This window comes from Cryptomeria japonica, chromosome 2, assembly GCF_030272615.1.
Source record: "Cryptomeria japonica chromosome 2, Sugi_1.0, whole genome shotgun sequence".
NCBI lineage: Eukaryota > Viridiplantae > Streptophyta > Pinopsida > Cupressales > Cupressaceae > Cryptomeria > Cryptomeria japonica.
Genome location: NC_081406.1, coordinates 63698 through 84022, shown reverse-complemented (window position 1 = coordinate 84022; position 20325 = coordinate 63698). Strand labels below are relative to the sequence as shown.

The window sequence follows — 20325 nt, the reverse complement described above, 5'->3', positions numbered from 1 at the left end:
ATTGGCGCTAGAAGGAGGGCCGAGCATTATCATGTTGTGAGTAGATGAAATCGAGATCCTAATTCGCAAGGAGTTATCCAGGAGTTTTTACCCTCCTCCCGCGCTCAACAGAATTGAATTAGGAGTGCCTAACAGCGAATGCGAACTCTTGAATCCAAGGAAGATCAGTGGAAAGTCTTTTCTCAAACATTCGACAAAAGTGATACAGAGAAGGAAGGTGATCGTTGGGTCGTCAATTGGACTTGCTAAAACAAGGAAGCAGGCTGGAACCAATTGAACGTACAAGTTGAATCTGAGATATTCAAGATCTCCCTTATTCCAGAAAATCCAAAAAAAAAGTGAAAAATAGAAAATCCAAAAAAAAAATAGTGAAAAAGTGAAAATAAAAAAAATTCAAAAAATCAATAAGAAAAGATTTCTCAATGGAGCGGCAACAGTTTCACGAGGAGCAACAAGTTGATTTTCCTCGGCTTTGGTGGAGATTAGATACACAGCTTTATCCACGCAGATTGTCCGAGTTTGCTAGGCCAAGGCAGTGTCGAGTTCACGAGACAGATGAACATGATGAAATACATTGCTTGAAGTACTTGTCAAGGATGGAATCGGCAGCGCAGGGAAAAATCTTCTTTTGGGATGTCCCCAGGCCAGAAGCAGAAGAAGGTAGCTTCAGTGTCCCAGAGAGCAAGGATCCTCTTCTAAGCTTCTTGTGGATGATCGAGAGTCAGCTCATTTTGAATGGTGAAATGCGTTCAGAGAACACATTACTACCATTGTGGTGTAGAATTCACAACTCACCTCACTCTGAATTTACTTGCTCAGTATGTGAAATGGCTATCAATCAAGTCAGAAACCAATTTGGAATGCCAACTTTGTCCGAGGAAGAATGTATTATGAACAGATCTTGGGGTGCACATCTCGCAGCTGAATTCAAGAGGACCTATGAACAAGAAATTGCTCCAATACCTGCTTGTGAGAAGGATCAGTTTTACGTTGACGATACAAATACACCTGACGATTAATGTATGGATAGCCCACCATGCCTGGCACCTGAAAAGGAAAACCATGAAACAAAAGTTGAAGAATCAGTTGAGAATACTCAAACAGTAATAAAGGAAGATCCAGGAGTTGAACAAGCAATTAAAGGAGAAGATGACTCATTCCTTGAAGAATTCTCGTTTATGCTACAAAAGGAGATCCTTAAGATTGAATTGCAGAAGGTTTCAAATGGCCTCATTGAAGAAGACAATCAAGTTGAGATGTTGAACAAAGAGATACAAATCATCATAAGTGAGCCCAGGTATGAAGAACAATTCAAAGGGGTGCTTGAAGATTTCATCACCATTATGCTATTTGAGGAAGCACGGAAAGATCTTGTAGAGGAAACACAAGTGGAATCACTACCCAAATTTTTTCAAGATAAGCAAGTTACTGTGAGTGATATGATCCATCATCAACTCCGACCTCCCGAGACTATGCTTGAAGAAGAAATGCCACCAAAAATTATATTTGATCAACTAGAGGAGATCTTTGAAAATCAATCCCTCAAGGAGACTCATTTTTGAGGATATGCTCACAAAATTTCATGAAGATCCCTGGTTTATGCAAGATATCTCAGTGAAAACAGGGAATCTTGAGCTATTCAAAGGGGCGCTAAGCTTGTTTCAAGAGGAACTTCCAAATCAAGATCAACATACTACAAATGCTCGTGGAATGATTCATCACCAATGGCGACCTCCTGAAGCAGCTGGTGACCTCGCTTCCGACAATACAGTTCCATCTGAGCCAGAAATGTGTCAGGTTGTCTCTTTTCTTAATCCTAGCCTTGAAAGTTATTATGATTTTGATTATGGGGATTTTGGGAAAACAACTTGCATCTGGATTGATCATGGTCCTAACGAATTACCTCAGTTGATTATTTTAAGTGAAAACTTGCTTGAGTATGAAAAATGCATGGTGAGAGCTTGCTTTTCTGTGTTTAAGGATGAATTTGCCCGACTGAGAACCATCACATTTGCCATGCTCCTGTTGCACAACCTAAGAAATCATGTGAAGTCATGTATATATTTTGCTTCTTTGAGTCGTGTTGAGTCTGGGAGTCTTGTATATAGGTTTGGAGTAGGTTTTCTTTTCGTGTGTTTTAGATTAGAGGTCTTTTGAGCCTTGTTCTTAATTTGCCTTGAGTCATTTGACTCATGATCTAGTGTGGCTCAAATAGTTTAGTTGTTTGCCTTCTTTAGATAGTTTGCTTTTGGTGTGCGCTTTAGCTTAGTTTGCCTTGGGTCAGTCCGTCGGTCGTTTGCTTTAGTTTAGGTGTCTTGAGTGGGAGCCTCCATCTTGTGAGAAAGGCGTCTGTGTTGTTGCTCACACACTGGCAATATCTTGGATCTTATGTTAGACTCATTTCTTAGATATCTATTCATGAAGTGCTCGGAATCCGAGGTTGTTCCTCTCCAGCTTTATCATCTGATCAGAACCTGTATTTGACTTAGAGGGGAATCATTTTCTCTATCTTGATGCCGACATTGGTTGATTACTATATCTTCACAAATTAATGGACTCCGAGTCATTATGGTTTTCAGGCAAAGTTGTGATTGGTGAAAAATCTAAAATCTGGCTTCAGCGCCACCGCAATTCTCACACCCTAGTAAGCTTCACTGCTTACGAGCCAAAGGAATTGAGGGAATGAAAAAGCAATATCAAAAGGAAAGAATGAGAAAATGAAAGAGAAAAATCAAGAAAAAAATAAAAAATGAAATGAAATGAGATATCAAAGTTGGCTAATGGGAACATACGAGTACCTCCATCGGGGCTATGGACGCCTGGCTGGCAATGGAGCAATGTTCGTGAGATTACGGCGATAACCTCATCAGGACTATGGACATCTGACTGGCAGCGAGGCTCTATCCAGGATGCTTATGAAGTTCAGATATACTACGTAGTTGATCACAGGGGAACCTAAAGGTCATAATTGTCTTGTCGAGAGGAATTAATACACTTGCACACACCTGGGTAATCAAAGACTAAGTGTCTAGATCTAGTTAAAGATTTTCCTTCTACTTTGAGTGCATTTTCTAGTCTCTTGATAAGTTGGGTTGAATTTTCCGGAGGTTCTAAGTGTCAATTGAGTCTTTATCTCTAAAATGTTCCGGAACATTTATTCAAGGTGGCGCTAGATGTTGTGACGTATTCACACATCGCCCCATTGCAAATGGGGACCCCTACTTTTTTTTGCTTTCTGGGGTTTGCCTTCTAGGTGTTTAGGGTTTGTCTATTAGCCTTTGCATTTTGAGTGCTGTCGAGGGGATCAATAGGATGGTAGGCTTTGCTTGAGCCAGGGGAGTCAGCAGGTGCTCCAGGTTAGGGTTTCTTTAAGAGTCTTCCTTAGGGCCTGGTTTTGCTCTTGATGCTAATTGTGTCTTGCTTTGTGAGTGGGTATCATTCTTGAAGGTCCGAGATAGGTCAAGTTGGTGAGTGATGAAGTCAGGAAGGTCATCCTAATCTTCAAATGCCCTGAAATTTGGCTAAGTCTAGAATGCCCTGATCCTGAAATTTGGCTGAGTCTGGAATGTCCTGATCCTGAAATTTGACTAAGTCTGGAAAACTGAAGAATCCTCCAAAAACTAGATTTTGCAATATAACTCCTGGAGGTCCGAAACCACTTTCAAACATCCTGAAAGTATATATGGAATATAACTTAAGTCACTTATACTTAAATGTTATATTCCATAAAATGATCCTGACGGAGAGTTCAAAATGTCAAATTTCACTCCTGACCCTTCCAAAGAGTCCAAAGCGAATTTCGCTCCTGACCCTTCCAAAGGGTCTAGAGCGAAATTCTCCATAAGACATTCTACTTTGACCAAAACCTAGAACTAAAGCATTCCCAGGCTTGAATGAAGGCAAAAGCACTTGTTTGAATGAAGAAATGCAAAAAATGAAGTCAGGATCATGGCATAATTGAGAAGGTTTGATGCAACTTTGGCTTGGAGAGGAGATTTTAGACCTTGGGATGATGGATTCTAGCTTGGGAGAGGAATTTCGCTCCTGACCCTTCCAAAGGGTCCAGAGCGAAAACCCTTATAACTCTCATTTTCCTTGTTTTGGATGGGCGTTGGTTTATTAGGCTTTGTGTGTGAGTCTTGATGTGTTCTTGCCTTGAGAAGTGTTTTGAAAAGTGAGGATCTTGTCCAAAAATAGGAATTTCGCTCCTGACCCTTCCAAAGGGTCCAAAGCGAAATTCTTCATAAGCCTCATTTGCTCCCTTGTTTTGGATACCAACCTTGTTCCATGGGCGAATTTGGGAAGGAAATGACATGTCTCTGCCTTTTGAGGTGATGGAACGTAGAAATGTTAAGGATTTTGGCCAAGATTAGGAATTTCGCTCCTGACCCTTCCAAAGGGTCCAGAGCGAAATTCACTATAATCCTCATTTGCTACCTTGAATGGGCTTAAAACCTGGTTCCTCAAGTGGAAAACAATCTATATTTGCCTCCAGGAGAAGATTGAAGTTTGAAAAATGAGCAATTAAAGCCTAAATCAAGATTTTCGCTCCTGACCCTTCCAAAGGGTCTAGAGCGAAAATCAACCTAAGACTCATTTCTGGCCTTATTTGACCAAATTTTGATTTGCAAGGCATTTTGAAGGGAAGAGTAGACATGTTTGGACGTTGGAAATGTTTGGAAGCTTTGAAAAAATGAAGGATTCTAGCCAAGAAGGTGAATTTCGCTCCTGACCCTTCCAAAGGGTCCTAAGCGAAATTCCTTGCAAGCCTATTCTTTTGACCTTGTTTTGGCTTAAGACCTTATCCCTTGGGTGAAGGATGATGTTTAGTTACCTCTTGTGGTGATTTTGAGTTGGAAAAAGGAAGAATCAAGCCCAAATCATGATTTTCGCTCCTGAACCTTCCAAAGGGTCCAGAGCGAAAATCCTCCTAGACCTCATTTCCTTCCCTATTTGACCAAATTGTGATGTCCAAAGCATGTTGAAAGGGGAAATGGACATGATCTTGCCTTTGAGAGTGTTTGGAAGTTGTGAAAATGAAGGATTTTAGCCAGGAAAGGAAATTTCGCTCCTGACCCTTCTAAAGGGTCCAGGGCGAAACTCCTTATAAGCCTACTTTTTAACCTTTCTTGGACATGAAACCTTGTTCCTAGGGCAATGAAGGATGAGATTCTACCTTGCAAAGAAGTTTCAAGTTGAAAGAATGATGATTTTGGGTCAAGAATGAAAATTTCGCTCCTGACCCTTCCAAAGGGTCCAGAGCAAATTTTCTCAAAACCTCTCTTTGCTATCAATTTTTTGCTAGATCAAGTGTGGGCTAAGGTAAATTCAAGGAGAAGTTGCCCCTGAGAGTGACTTTAAGTTGCTAAAAACCATGAAAGATGAAGGAATTGAGCCTAAAAATGATTTTCGCTCCTGACCCTTCCAAAGGGTCCAGAGCGAAAATCCTAAAAACCATCTTTTCTTCCAAAATTTGAGCAAAGTCAAACCCGGACAAGGGTGAGAGAAGTCATTTGGATTGCCTTAGAGTGAATTTTGGTCGCCAAGAATGCAAATTTTGAAGCCAAATGAGAATTTCGCTCCTGACCCTTCCAAAGGGCCCAGAGCAAAATTCTTAAGATCACCCCTTTTTCCTTGCAAATCAAGTCAAGATTTTGATTTTATGACCTACAGAGGAGTGAGGCAAGGTGTTCTAAGTCTTGGAGGTAATTTGAAGTTGAAAAGATGGAGAAATAGCCCTAAAACAAGATTTTCACTCCTGACCCTTCCAAAGGGTCGAGAGCGAAAATCCTAAAATCTACCTATTCCTTTCAAACTTATGCTAAGCTATGCCTAGACCAAGGTAAAAGATGCCCTTGTGATTGCCCTTGAGTTGATGGTTTTCTCCAGAAATGATGATTTTAGGCCAAAAGAGGAAATTCGCTCCTGAACCTTCCAAAGGGTCCAGGGCGAAAATCCTTCAATCACCTATTTTGCCTTGCAAAATCAAGATAAACTTGGGTTGGATGAGAGAAGAAAAGTGTTTCCTTGCCTTGTGAGGTGGATTGAAGTTGAAATGATGAAAAAAATGAGCTACAAACAAGAAATTCGCTCCTGACCCTTCCAAAGGGTCCAGAGCGAAAAACACTAAAACCATCCTTTTCTCCAAATTTTGTGCTAAGTCAGGCCTGGAATAGGGTGAGAAAAGCTATTTGGAATGCCTTGGAAAGATGTTTGACCTTCAAAAATGTGAATTTTGAGCTAAAGTTGGAATTTCGCTCCTGACCCTTCCAAAGGGTCCCGGGCGAAAATCCTTCAATCACCTATTTTGCCTTGCAAAATCAAGATAAACTTGGGTTGGATGAGAGAAGAAAAGTGTTTCCTTGCCTTGTGAGGTGGATTGAAGTTGAAATGATGAAAAAAATGAGCTACAAACAAGAAATTCGCTCCTGACCCTTCCAAAGGGTCCAGAGCGAAAAACACTAAAACCATCCTTTTCTCCAAATTTTGTGCTAAGTCAGGCCTGGAATAGGGTGAGAAAAGCTATTTGGAATGCCTTGGAAAGATGTTTGACCTTCAAAAATGTGAATTTTGAGCTAAAGTTGGAATTTCGCTTCTGACCCTTCCAAAGGGTCCAGAGCGAAATTCTTATAGGGTTTGTTCCTGGAGAAAATCTTGGGCAAGTTTCATGTTGATATCTTTTCATTGATGATTTAAGTTGAAAATGCTATGTTGAAATGAATTTATCATGTGTCCTTAATCATCTTTTTGTTTGTCTTGCAGTTAAAAGGCGACCTTCTCCAATCCGGCATCAACAAGGACGACCTCCTCCAGTCCAGCATCAACAAGGACAGCCTTCTCTAGCCCAGCATCATCAAGGATGACCTCTTCCAGTCCAGCATTTGAAGGAAAGGTACACCATCCATCCTGCACATCAAAGACAAACGAGGTTAAAGCAAGGGTCCGTTGAAGAAGCCAATAGTTTCAGAAGAGTTAATTAAAGTTAGCTTCTAAACATCATCAAATTGAACATCAACCAAGTGTCGGACAAGGTGGCATCCCAGTCATCACTCCTCCAATCGGGTTGGTACACCTCAGCGTGTCCAGATTCAATGTACCTGACTCATGGGAGATGGCACAAACTTCGATGTACCTACCCCGGTTCTCCATTGGTCGAATATTCCAAAGAAGACATGTGTCCAAATAATGCAATTATTTCATAGCCAGAATTGAGTTTGTTGTAACAAACCCTAATTAGGGTTTCATTGTAAAGTCTTGGCCATTGATCTCAAATTGATCTGAGCCATCGAATTGTATTGAGGGCACTATATAAGCCCTGGCTCCTCATTTGTAAAGGCTAAGAGTTAGTCATTAATAGCTAGAAGGTTAATAGTTAGTTCATAGAGGTTAGAATAGCTAATGATTAATAGCAAATAGAATAGCAGTTAGAGTAGAATAGGAAGAGAAGGCAAAGATTGTTGCCAAGATGTTGTTGTAAAAGACTTGTAAAAATTCATTGAAGAAATGGTGAAATCTATGGGTCGATTCAACTATTTGCATGGTCTTTATACTTCTCAGATTTGATTTCATGTTATTAGATGAGAGGAAGAAATGTGTTTGATTGATGGTGAAATTTGTATATCCATACTACTAGCAGTTTGTTGATTGCAGACTTGCCTTGTGTAGTCAACTGGAATCATTCAGCTTGAGCTTAACTTCAATTGTCGCTTCTTCATTGACATGCATCAACCTGATGGTGTCTATGCCTGTAGCGATGATCTGAACATCATAAAGCTTTCCTCCGAAGATCGCACTAATCTTGTGGAGATGGTCCTGGGATGTCAAAACAAGACTTAGTTAGAATTTCATCAAAGATCAATCATTGCTCCTACATTCTTAGTGTCAGAATTAGATCCTTCCCTCGCCCTCATCCTTTTTCCTTTTTTTTCAAAAAATCTAGGCTAGTGAAATCCTGTGATTCCAGCAAATCAGACGTTTAGGTCATTGAGTGTAAGTCCCCTTGTGATTCCAGCAAAATCACATCATACCGCGAAGAGCTTATCCACGAGTAGAGATCCTACAAAGCAGAACCTTGGAGTTGCCTTGACTGATCCTTCGGCAAGATCTTCAGCAGTCGGGAACTTTGTTCAAGAGAGGATAAGGTACCTTTTAGGTATTTTATTCTGTGTTATGGTCGTGTACAAAATACACATCAACAGTAACCAAACTGAAACCTGAAACCATGATTTTGAGGAAAATCGGCAAACCCTTTTGCAGAAGAGTATCAACTCCAAAACTGACTGGAAGATACCACGGTTGCAGATGTTCGCCCTGGCAGGTGCGATCCAAACTAACTGCAACAAAGCACGATTTTTGAGGAAAAAACCGTCAAACCCTGAAATAGGAACCCTCAAAAAGAGAATTTACGATTTTGAGGAGAAAATCGAAAAACCAAGAAATCTGAGGTTACAAATCATCATTTTTGTGGAAAAAAAGGGTAAAACCTAGATAACTAAAATCTTACGCGAATATCGCGGATTACAAATGAGATAATTTTTAAGGGAAAATTATAAACCCTGCGAACAATTTTTGTGGAAAAAATCAGAAAACTGATGGACAATTTTTTAGGAAAAAATCGTGAAAACCCTGGGACCTGTAAGACGAAGTCTAGCCTAAATCAATCTGATCAAGGCAACGATATTCAGATATCGTGAACATGCATTGTTTCCAGGTGTTGTGGGCCTGTGGCAGCTGTTGAACTTCTCTCTGTGTTCCAACATGTTGGTCAAAGATGCCATCATAGAAACTGAGGTTGAACGTGGTCAACCTAGTGAAGGCACGAGACAAAAGAATCTGATTCAAAAATCAGAATAGAAGTAGCTGCACAAAAAATTTGAAACCCTGGAGGAGAATTCTGGCACAAATTCCAAAGCGTGAATTTCGAGGTTTGGAAGAAACCCAGAAATTAAAATTTTCTGCAAACTTAAAACCTGAAATTTTACCCACCAAGAATCTAAAATCAGAATACAGATCCGACTGCTCAAAAATCGAGGCACGAAAAACGATGCACCCAAAAAAATAAGACAACGACCCAGTTGAGGTCTCAAAAAACCCACCAAGAATCTGCAAGCAAAATAAATTTTCGACTTGAATTGAAGGGTCAAAACCCTAGTTGAAAATTGCAGAAACCCTAGAAAAATTTTCAATCTGCAAAAAAAACTCCAAGTTGCAGGTCCGAAAATCTCCAAGATGCTAAAAAAACATGAACTGCTGCCCAGCACAAAGAAATTCTCCCACGAACAAGAAACCCTCGAAACCCACAAAAAACCTTCAAAAAAGAAAAATCGTTTTTGTATAAAAAAACAATAAAAAAAAAATTGGGAAAATATTCCAGAAAGAAGGCCATGAATTTTTATTAAAAAATTCGCCAAACTTTAAAGAATCCCATCGACCCGCTCTAATACCATGAAAAATAAATTGAATGAATGATTCAATAATCGGATAATCTATTCAACAATATACAAGCGTATATAAAGAGATTACAAGGACAACATTCTAAATTAAGAACAAGTCGTTTAAAATGAACTACTAAAAAGCTAAACGCTAAATAAAGCTTAAAAGCTAATTAACTAAAAAGAAAAAGCTAAAAGCTAATTAACTAAAAAGCTAAATGACCATTAAACAAGGAACTAAATATAGGTGACTAAAATATAATTAAATATTCTAATACTTTTCACCTCACCCAACTATTGGGTTTTTTAGCTCAGTTCGAAACTTCTGCACAGGTTCCATGTGAGCATGCAAGTAGCTTGAGTTATTTCTATTTTGTAATTCACTTTAGTGACCAGAGAAAAGTATTTTATTTAGTTAAATAAGTCTAATAAAGTGTAGATAATCACTTATGATTTATATATATCTTCCAAGTTATCTCATGTGAGAGATAAGATTTCTATTTTGGAAGATTAGATATTTTAGCTGAATAGTATAAAGATAGATGCTAGATAGAAGTTCAATACCTCAAAGCAATGTAATATTTCCATACAACAGGACTAATTGTAGAGGTTGCTTGTAAGCATTAGAAGGAATGCAAAGCAGATTACGGGAGTAAATATTTGTCTTGTGTTCATCATTTCCACTGTTTTAGGATGCCAGACAGCACTCACTTGCCTGCAACTTCATTCACTAACAGAAAACAAGAATGCAGAGACTCTCTGCGCATAATATCAAATGATACTAACACAAAGATTGGAACAAAGAAACATACTTTATTTCACATCAAATCTGTAATTTAATGTTTACATTTATTGACCAATAATGGCTTCCCTTGCATTAACAATGATTACAGAATTTCCATGAAGTAATCTAAATCTGTTCTCTACTCTGTTCTTTGCACATTCTGCAACCCTTTATTAATCTGCGAACATCTTTCTACTGTCTTCTACCAAGACTCTCTTCCCATTAGCTGCAACCCACCCTCTTCCTCTTCCTTGGCCAATTCTCACAATCACTACACACAGCCCCACACTCTTTACTAACTGCTCGCTTACTACACAGTTCCACTCACTCATTCACTCCACCTACTGTGTTGCCTCCCTTTTAAATAGCCCTTGACCAATTTGCAAAATTCCTATCGATGCCTCTCTGTGTTCCCAATTCGATTTTCCTCCTTCTCTAGGCCGTATTTCCTCCAAAATGATTAAATGAGAACAAATGTCATTGCTTGTTGTTTTGACCAATTGATAAGAATGTTAGCTGTTCAATGGATGAACATTGTGCTTCTAACTGATGCCTCTTCTTTCACCGCTTCATGTAATGGAAGTCTGAATGGTGGCTAATGCCTGTCAATTGCAAACGTTGGAGAGTTGTTAACGCCTTTTCTAAATAGTCAATTTGGTGCTTACTCATGTCATTCTAGCCGATTTCTATTATTTGGGCTGTTACTCAGCTCTTACCCCTCTTGCCTACGCTTGGTTTGTGGGTTTGAAACTGAAAAAAAAATCTGCACATTATTTCCCAGATTTCCTTCTTCACTATGCATTCTGCTCTCTTCCTTTTCTGTAATGCAAGACTCACTTTATCTTTTCGTTGCCAAAGATCAATTCCAGCAATTCATATCTCATTGGTTGCCTATTTTATCATTCGGTGGATGTCTGTTCAGTATGTTCCAAGAGTCTAACACAGCCTGTGTGGATGCTGACAAAGGTTGCAGAATTTGGTTTCACACCTGGCAAATGCAATCCGATCAAAGAGACCAATCCATCATTGAGAATGCCATTTTGAGCATATCCACATGCTTGCAGAATGCTAGAAAGGGTGTATGCTTTTAATTCCACATTTGCCAATTGCATTTCACAAAAGAACTCCAGCTTCATGAGACAACGGTTGCAACTTGAGAAAACTCGTGTCCCCATGAATCAATGTTCCTGTAATCAGCATTTTAAACTATCCTTTTCACCTTCCATTGAAAGAGAGATGCCAACAAGACCATTAAACCAAAACAAATGGGAAATATTTTTGGGTGGTGCTGATTGCTTGTATGCCCAGGTGCTCCTGCACCATTTTAATTTCAATCTTTTGTGTGTAATTCAATGTCAAAATGGGAATTGTACATTGTGATTGGAATTTTTAACACCAACCCTCTCTCATTATATTGCCAACTAACTTTTCTCCTTCCCAATCCTCTTCTTTCACTTTATCCACACTTTATTTTTCTTTCATTTTTTTACCACTCTTCCGTTTTTGCTTTCCTCTTGCTTTACTCTTGCTTTAATTAATCAGTTTCCTTTGGTTAACATGCCCCATGGGTGCTTATGTGCCAACCCTCCTCAAGTAATACACAAATCAAGACCATCAAATTTATTTAGAGCAATCAAAGAAAGTACCTAGTTTATTTTTTTGGCAAAATTGGAAAATAATATTAATGAATCACCTTACATACTCCAAGATAAAGCTTCCTAAATGGCTAGAGCCATGAGAAAAGAAAAAATAAGGAAGATCCAGATGGGATTGGCAAGAAAAGCCCATCTCCAATTACATGAATATCCCTCAACACTGTCTAGATACCAACATTCCGTAAATAGAAAGGTCAAAGAAAGAGTCCCTATTAAACACTTAGAAGTTTTGAACAAGCCAGAAAGAACAGTAAGCTTGAAATGGGCATACCTTCACAAAATCATCTATCGTCAAAGTGCAATCTTTTGAATACCCTGCTTCCTCCAAAACTTGACCCACAACTTGCTGCAGTTAAGAAATGCATCTAGAAGTTCAGTAAGAAGTATACAAAATAAAGATACAGTTATTTAAGAAGGGAAAGAGATTACACCAAACCAAAATATTCCTTTCAAAATCATTCATAAAAGTCCAATCTTCATGACAAGCATGACTCATTCTACAGCAAAAAGTGAGCAATTTAAACCTGCATGGCATTCTAAGTACAAAGAAGCTATTCTATTCCAATGAGGATTTAGTTTAAGTACACAAGATAGGAGAATACAATGACCTGACGCTGCTCTTCAGAAATAAAAGAGCCAGTCAAGTCCTGCAAAACTTCTAGTAAATCACAAAGTGTCACTTTTCCATTGCCGTCTGAATCATAAACCTTGTAGATGACTGGTAAAGAGCCATAGAACAAAAGTAATCACCAAGTACATGCATGAATGTCAGTCCATGTTCTTGAATCAGAAGTTGTAGGAAATCAGAAAACAATGTTTAACAAACCTAGTAATGTCTTTATGCTTTGTAAAAGCTCTACACAAATATCTCTGTCTTTTTTTCTTTCATTTGAATTTCAAGGACATTAATTTTAATTAAGATCTTAACTGGAACTCTTACATTCAATTTTTTGAAGCAGATTAGCTTTCGAGCTAAAAGGTGACAAGAAGGCTATAAAATCTTTGAAGTTTAAGCCATCAAGCATTCTCAACAACCTCTGCACGGAAAAGACAAATATTAATAATCTCAAACTGAATTTTGCTGATACAATTCTATATGCAAACAAATAGCTATATTTTGAATTGCATTATTATTTTAGTGACAGATTTAACTAACTTTTGTTCATTAACATTTTAGCTAAATGGGTGATCTTGAATCTAGTTTGAGAGGGTAAATTGTGATTTGCAATTCAGCTAGATAGTGAGGTGCAATTCAGTAATATGAAACGAAGAGTTGCAATAAACCTCAACAGAAAAAAAAATTACCTTAGAAAGCGGATTCACTGCAAACTCTGGCACAGATAAAAACTCGTCTGCTGATATAAAACCTGTCCCATTTCGATCTAGTGCACAAAAGCGTTCATAGAGGGAAACTATTTCTTGCTGTGAAACTGAAACAATGAAAAAGTTTGAAAATCAAGACACTCAATTACAAGTGATTATGCATGCATTGTTTGAACGATTGAATCCTTGGCATGGTATTTCTCTTGTTGCTAGGCATGTTGGTGTAGAGGTTAAAATTCCCCAATTGCCTATTTTCCAGGAATTTTTCCCATAAACATTTGCCATTGGAATGAATTTCTATGAAACAGAATTTCCTCTCCATAAGAGTTTGCTAACTTTCCATATAAGATAAATAAAATATTATAGACTTCAGAAGGAAAAAAAAAGATTATGCCTAGGAATATGACGTTGAAAAAAACGAAAAGATTTTCTGAACTTCTACAATATCTATTTCCTTGAATTATCATACCTGCACTATATATTGAAGGCTACAGAATTCTAAAATTTGAAAATACAAAATAATTGTCCGTAAACCAAAAAAAAGGACACCAAAGCAAACTAACTGAAGGAAAGCATGGGAGGTTTGACGATATCCTGTTATAACAAAGCATTAGTTAAAAAAAGGGTGCTCAGATGAAAAAACAAACTAATTTCCTTGTATATTAGTACATTTAAGAAAGAATGAAATTTCCCTCCACGCAAAAGTTTAACAAAATGGAAAAGTTAGCTACAACAACTTTGATCTATTATCCATCATAATTACAAGAAATGACAACGGCAAAGATAACATGTGACCGGAAATGAGGCTGAGGAGGTTGAATGTAAGAATTGTCCATCATAGTTACCAATAAGGACAATGGCAACAATAAAATGACAGGAAATGTGTGTGTATATTAAATTTATTTTTTTAACCCGATAAAAAAAAAAAAATTTAATCCCTCCAACACTAAATATTCAATATAATTATTAATTAACATTGAATGTCCTAACTTATATCAATAAAGATCCCTACATTACTGAAAAGGCTTTACAAGATACCAAAATATTATTCTTGTAATAATATTTTTTATCTTCTTGCCTTGGCCACGGGGCTCAGATTATCCATTAAATACCATTCAGACAAATTTTGTATCTCCATTATTCTACATTAATAATTAGTAATTCAGAATCAAACCTAACTAAAGCTTACATTAATAGTATTACACGTTTTTGTTCATTTTAGGATAAAATGGTTTGTGCCTTGTCTCATTATGTCATTTTTGTTGAAGTTGTGGATGAGCTTTAGCATTTTGCAAGATTTTGTGTAAATGATTGTTGAAAAGGAAAAGGAAGCTTTAAGTCATAATGTCCCACATATTGGTCATGATTCCATTTTACGTGGGCTTATTCAAGGGAATGAGTTTTTTTAGCTTTGATTTAAAAAGGAAATGTTAATATTGGGCAAATAAAGAGAGAGAAAACAAAATGTGCTTGCTTCTTTGCTTTCTTTATGAAAGCCTTTCATCCATGCAGCAGAAGAATAAGGTTTCTGGTTCAAAAATCTCCCATCATGGTGCAGAAACAGCAAATGGTGGACCATTTCAGACCCACATTGCAAGGTGGAAGAACCACGTGGTCAGCGAAAATCTAATGCATGGCACATTGCTTGCTGCTTGAGAGGTTTCAGGAAGTTTGGACAGCACATGCCCACATATTTTCAAAGTTTCCGGCTGCAACATCAACATGTAATGATAATATACAGGTTTGGGGTTCCTTTTCCTTCTTTTACTCCTTTGAGACCTTGCTCGCCCATGATCAGTGAACAATGAATGCATATTGTTGTTTTCAAACATTGTGTTACAGTCCCTCTATGAGCCAAGTTAAGGGCAGTGAGGTAAATTTTTTTCTCAGAGGCAGATCTAAGTGTAAAAGGAAAATGGATCGGCATCCTTGATGTATTCCTGATCCTGATGGATCTTGTTTATTCCCATTGGAAATAATAGAGATGTGGTGAGAAAAGGGGCTTATGATAGAATGGCATGTTTAAGGTCATTCACCTAATGAAGAGGACATGTCAACCATTGTAATGAACTAAAGATAGTGCATAATGTAAAGGATAGAGGACAATCTGTTGTAAAGATGAAAAGTTACATCTCTTGGGAAGAAGAGGTATAAAAACAGCCCTAAAAGATGATAGAGACCAAGGCATGGTAACAAAATGCAGAGATTTCATATACATAGTGGGTAGTGACACAGAACCATAGAATGACATTCGGGTGAACATGTTTGACAAGGTCTTTTAAGGTGAAAAGTCTGTTAAAAAAAATAGTCATACCCAAACAGAGCATGACCAAGACAATGGTGGAACCATAAGAGATGGTGACTGAACAAGAAACATAAGTATGAAATGACAGTCCATCTTGGGAATATCTAGAGAAAAAATGAAGGCATTCTTTCTCATGAGCTTCCACGAAAATAATCAAGCATAGCTATCACTTATGGATAGTATCATCATTAAGTAATAAAATATGTCAGTTATGAGGTCTTTGTAATGTCCCCTAATTAGTTATACTTTAATTTAACCTAAATCTGGCCAAGTCTATAAATAAGTAATTGGGTTTTATAGGCATACCTTTGTATACTGTTTTCCTGCAACAAAATTAGAGAACATATATGAAATAATACTTAAAACTGAAATATAAATTATATTAAATGATAACAAATCTGCTATATTAATGACTGTTAGAATTATAATTGTTGGTTATAATCAGATTATTATATTTCCTAGATGAGATCAGATCATTATATAAAGTCAGTTTGTAAGTCAGTTACTAATCAATTCCTTTAGTCCATTGGTTGGATAGGGTGTCCAAGAACCCATCCCCCCTAGGCCCAAGGGCAGAATACTAGAACAGTCTTTAAGCTATAGCAGTTAAATCATGGTTTTTATAGTCAAAGATGGCAGATCTTGAAGCATGAAACTAATATAGATAATGAACTTCAGTGTATTTTCAGATAAGACAGTCATGCTAAAAGCAGCTATATGAGAACAAATACCGTGATTGTGATAAGAAAAGACAAATAGGTAAATGGATACTTCATTTCCCCATGTTAGCTTGTTTTCCATAAGATACATTGATCTCATTCACTGTCAGAACAAGGAACAACAACTTAGAGATGATCTCAAACAGGAAAATGCACAGCCATCAAGGCATAAAAGGTGACAAATATGGTTGTCAGAACTATACAGCAGCAAAGAAGCATTTTTTAGACTCATAAATGACATTTGTATGTGAATAAAGGTTCCTCAATGGGTATGGCATGCATTAAGGAGTAGTTCTAAGTCTAAGTCACTTTTACTCAGTCTGGAGAGGTTTTGGAGGCCTTAGGTGGCCTATTTTGATTTCATCCGGCAAGGAGAATTTTTCAAACTTTCAAAGCCTAGAAGAACGACTGTGTTTCTGTTTTGTGGAGAGAATCTAAGGGTGGTTGGTAACCTCTTAAAGAAGATGAGCAGATTTAGGAGGTGGTTGATGAGTTGGACAGCAATTAGAGAGCATCTAAGAGATGATTGGTGAGCTGTCCAGGTGGTGGAGCAGATATAGGGGCAGTTGAAGACCTTTTCCAGCCATTTCCAAGTATCTAGAGGCAAAATTTAAGAGCTTACCTACAGACCAGTCAAAGAGGGAAGTTATTCTTCATCAATATTGCAATTTGGAGCATTCTTAAGGATCATAAATGGCCATTTTCAGTTATATCCGACCCAGCAAGAGAAAGAAGACTTCTCCAACCATCAAGGCAACGATACATGTCACATCTTTCTCAATTGCACATGCTGCAACTTGTACAAGCATTGTATTTTATAAATATCCAGCTACTAGGCCTTTAGTTTTTTAGTTCTTGCTTTTCACTTTGTTACCATTGTAGCTATTTGAATCTCTTTCAAGCAAAGGAATAGACTTGTGACTCATTTTCAATTACTTAGTGGCTATTACAGCATTGTAAGCTCAGATTTTGAAAGCAATAGAAGAACATTTTCAGATTTATGCTGTTGTAACGTTCCTTTACTCAATAAAGTTCATACATTTGCCTTCCTTATTGCTGTTCATGTTATGTTGTTTGGTGATTCTCAAGCATATTTTATTGTGTTTTAAACTTCGAAACCTTTGAAATATGGTCACACAAGTTTGCATAAACAGTTTTGGGACAAATACAAGCAGGTCATAAGATGTGGTTGAGTATTCATGACTATTTTGTTGTGAAAAAATCTTTCTTTTCCTTCAAGACAGCACTGTAACATCCCCTTCTTATGAAATATTGATGTGAGTGTTGTCAAAATCATAGGTTGTGCATATAGATGAGCTTTCCATTGGGTCATTGTGAGTATTAGGAGCAGGGTTAGGTCCTAGGTTTCATTTTACAAGCATTTCTTCCCCTTTCCTCAACAATTCAACAGTTTCAAAGTAGGATTTTAGTAAATTTGAAAAGAAGCCAGCCTACTCTGGAGGTTCTCTTTAATTACAAGTTACCCACAACCTGAAGGAGATCCCATGTATCAACAATTGGCTAAATTCATAGCTTAGCTTGGGTGGAACTTTGATTGATAACAAATAGAATATAAACCGTACTAACTAGGCTTAAAATAGCAAAATTACAATAATATTAAGAACTAGTCTCGGCTTGGGGTGACCCATGTAGTACCGTGGTTAAAACACTTGCTTGGTGAAACTGCCACCAAGGTTCAAATCCCCGCTGCGCCACTAGGCTTGCAAGCTTGGTACTTTCGTTGGGCTGGTGTGCTTGTGGATGTAAACAGCAATAGTGTTTCGGCAACTAAGAACTAGTATCGGCTACTCGCGGCCACAATTAAACCCATACTCCGGAAAATAAAAATCCATAAATTTATAACATGTAATTAATTTTATCATCAAAAGTAGCCTATGATATTCAATTTTTTTGTAACAAATTAACACTTAGCAAAAATTTCAAGTACCCTAACAAAATTATTTTACCCCCGCCAAATTGAACTGACCCCAAACGTAGACAAGCTTGAAAGGCACAATTCAATTTAATCTTTCATTTCATTTTATCGCTAAAGTTTAAAACTATTTAAAGTCCTCGAAAACTGCTAAGTATTTCTTTAAATTCGCATAGATTTTAAACGATATGAAATAAAAAGTTCAGGCTGGCGAAAAAAATACAAATCGGTCTAGAGCTGATTGATATTTCTAGGCAGCGAATTTGACAGAGTTTTAGTTTCTATTAGCTAATGGAAATACGAATCTCTCAGAGAGCTTCTCATATAAAAGACCCAACAAACATACCATCAAAACCCTAGAAAATGTTAGAGAAAGGGACCAAAATTCTGGAAATTTTGATGATTATAAATTTAAGTGGTAAATATAATAGGAGACAGTTTAAAAACACCAAAAAATTCGAACGAAATACCAACATACACATGCTACTGCAGTGCTCTTGGACCTCCTCAATGTCATACTGAGTAAGCATACTTGACGTGTTGCCCATCTCTCCTTCGTTACCAGAAACGTAACCGCTCAAAGACGTTTCGCATTGGGAAACGCCCGTTTCAGTCCAATGTCATTTAAACACATTAATGACGTGCACTTCTTGTTTGTCATGATTTGGTTAATTTTATTTTTATTTTTTATTGTTAGTTTCTCGTTTTTTTATTGATTTTGTTATATAGTTTACCAGAGATGAATAGCATATTAAAAAGATTTTTTTTTTTTTTTTTTTGAAAAACAATTAATTATTATGTATTTTATTTGTAGTAATATAGTAGATTATTTTTATTTTGAACATTTTAATTGGGAAATAATAGAGAAATTAATTTATTTAAAGTTAATAGTAATAAAATAAAAATAAGATACTATTAATTATCATACAATAATATCGTAATCATAATATAATAAAACATACTAATATAATACTATTAAATAATAAAAATAATAATAACATAAGTGTTAGCTTTGGCATGTTTGTCATTGATGTCAATAAGCGTGCTTGACCACGAATGGGTTTGTTTGATACTACACAGCAACCATGAAAAGTATGTTTCAGAAAGTTTGATGATACTACACAGCCATGAAAAGATACTACACAGTCATGTATGTTTCCGACAGTTCGGCAAGTCTCTTTTAGTGTCTTGGAGAAGTTGAGTTTTGGTGTGATCTTGGAGTTTGGCAAGACTCTCCAAGCAACTAGTCGCAATCACTTATTTCTCCGATGAACTTTTGTTTCGGTGAGACCTTGGAGTGGTCTGGGCAAAAAGGGATTTTGGTATAGCATCTTGGTTTAATGAAACCCTTCAGCAATTTATAGAAGTCATATCTCTTATCGATTTTGGTGAGATATTTGATGGGTCTTAGCGACGTCAGGGAGTTCAGTGTAACATATGCTTTCGGTGAGACATTTCTAACCCGTAGCAGAAGTCACATCTCATGGCAAGAAGGGGTTCGATGAGACATTGCTGACATCTTGACGACAAGGACTGATTTCAATATAATCTTAATGTTTGGTGAGACAGTTCATGCCAGTAGTCGAAGTCATATTACTTCATCGACAAGTCCTATTTCGGTGTAACATTGGTGAGTCTTGGCAAAACTGGATATTTCTGTGTGACTTAAGGATTTAGTAAGACATTTTTAGCAGCCAACAGTAATTATGTGCTCATGTCAATAAGACCATGTCGATGAGACTTTGTTAAGTCTTGGTGACCAGTTAAGAGTTCAATAAGACTTCAATGTTCGGTGATACATTCCAAGAAGAAAATCGAAGACGTAGTCTATGCTGAAAAGTCATATCAATAAGACAGAAGGATTGTCTGGGTGATAAAGTTGATGTCGATGAGACATTCTAGTTCAATAAGAGATTTCTAAGATATTGTAGAAGCGGGAACTCTTGTTGATAAGTCATGAGACTATGTGGGGACCACAACTAACTCGTTTTGATCTGCTAAGTTGGATGTCGATGGTTGGTCCAAGCTGGAGCTTTGGGAGTTCGTTGTGGATTCTCTATGACACTTCATCAGTGGTTGGCAACCATGGAAACTAAATCGAACTGGTTTGCAGAAGAGAGATATTAATTTATGAAAAAATGGTTACAATATTTATGATGGATTGAATTGATGATC

The 20325-nt window shown here is 37.2% G+C and overlaps 1 protein-coding gene across 3 annotated transcripts in view; it reads right to left on the bottom strand.

The window, feature by feature from the left end:
- Positions 1-18786, bottom strand: part of LOC131073808 (uncharacterized) — a 67281-nt gene extending 48495 nt beyond the window's left edge. For all 3 annotated transcript variants that reach the window (XM_058010320.2, XM_058010321.2, XM_058010319.2), the window contains exons 1-5: positions 18629-18786; positions 13176-13300; positions 12811-12907; positions 12479-12588; positions 12142-12216 (exon numbers count right to left, since the gene is read on the bottom strand). In XM_058010320.2, the coding sequence (XP_057866303.2) occupies positions 12142-12216; positions 12479-12588; positions 12811-12907; positions 13176-13300; positions 18629-18698 (477 nt within the window). In that variant the 5' untranslated portion in view covers positions 18699-18786. The remainder of the gene's footprint in view (positions 1-12141; positions 12217-12478; positions 12589-12810; positions 12908-13175; positions 13301-18628) is intronic.
- Between the last annotated feature and the right edge of the window lie 1539 nt (positions 18787-20325).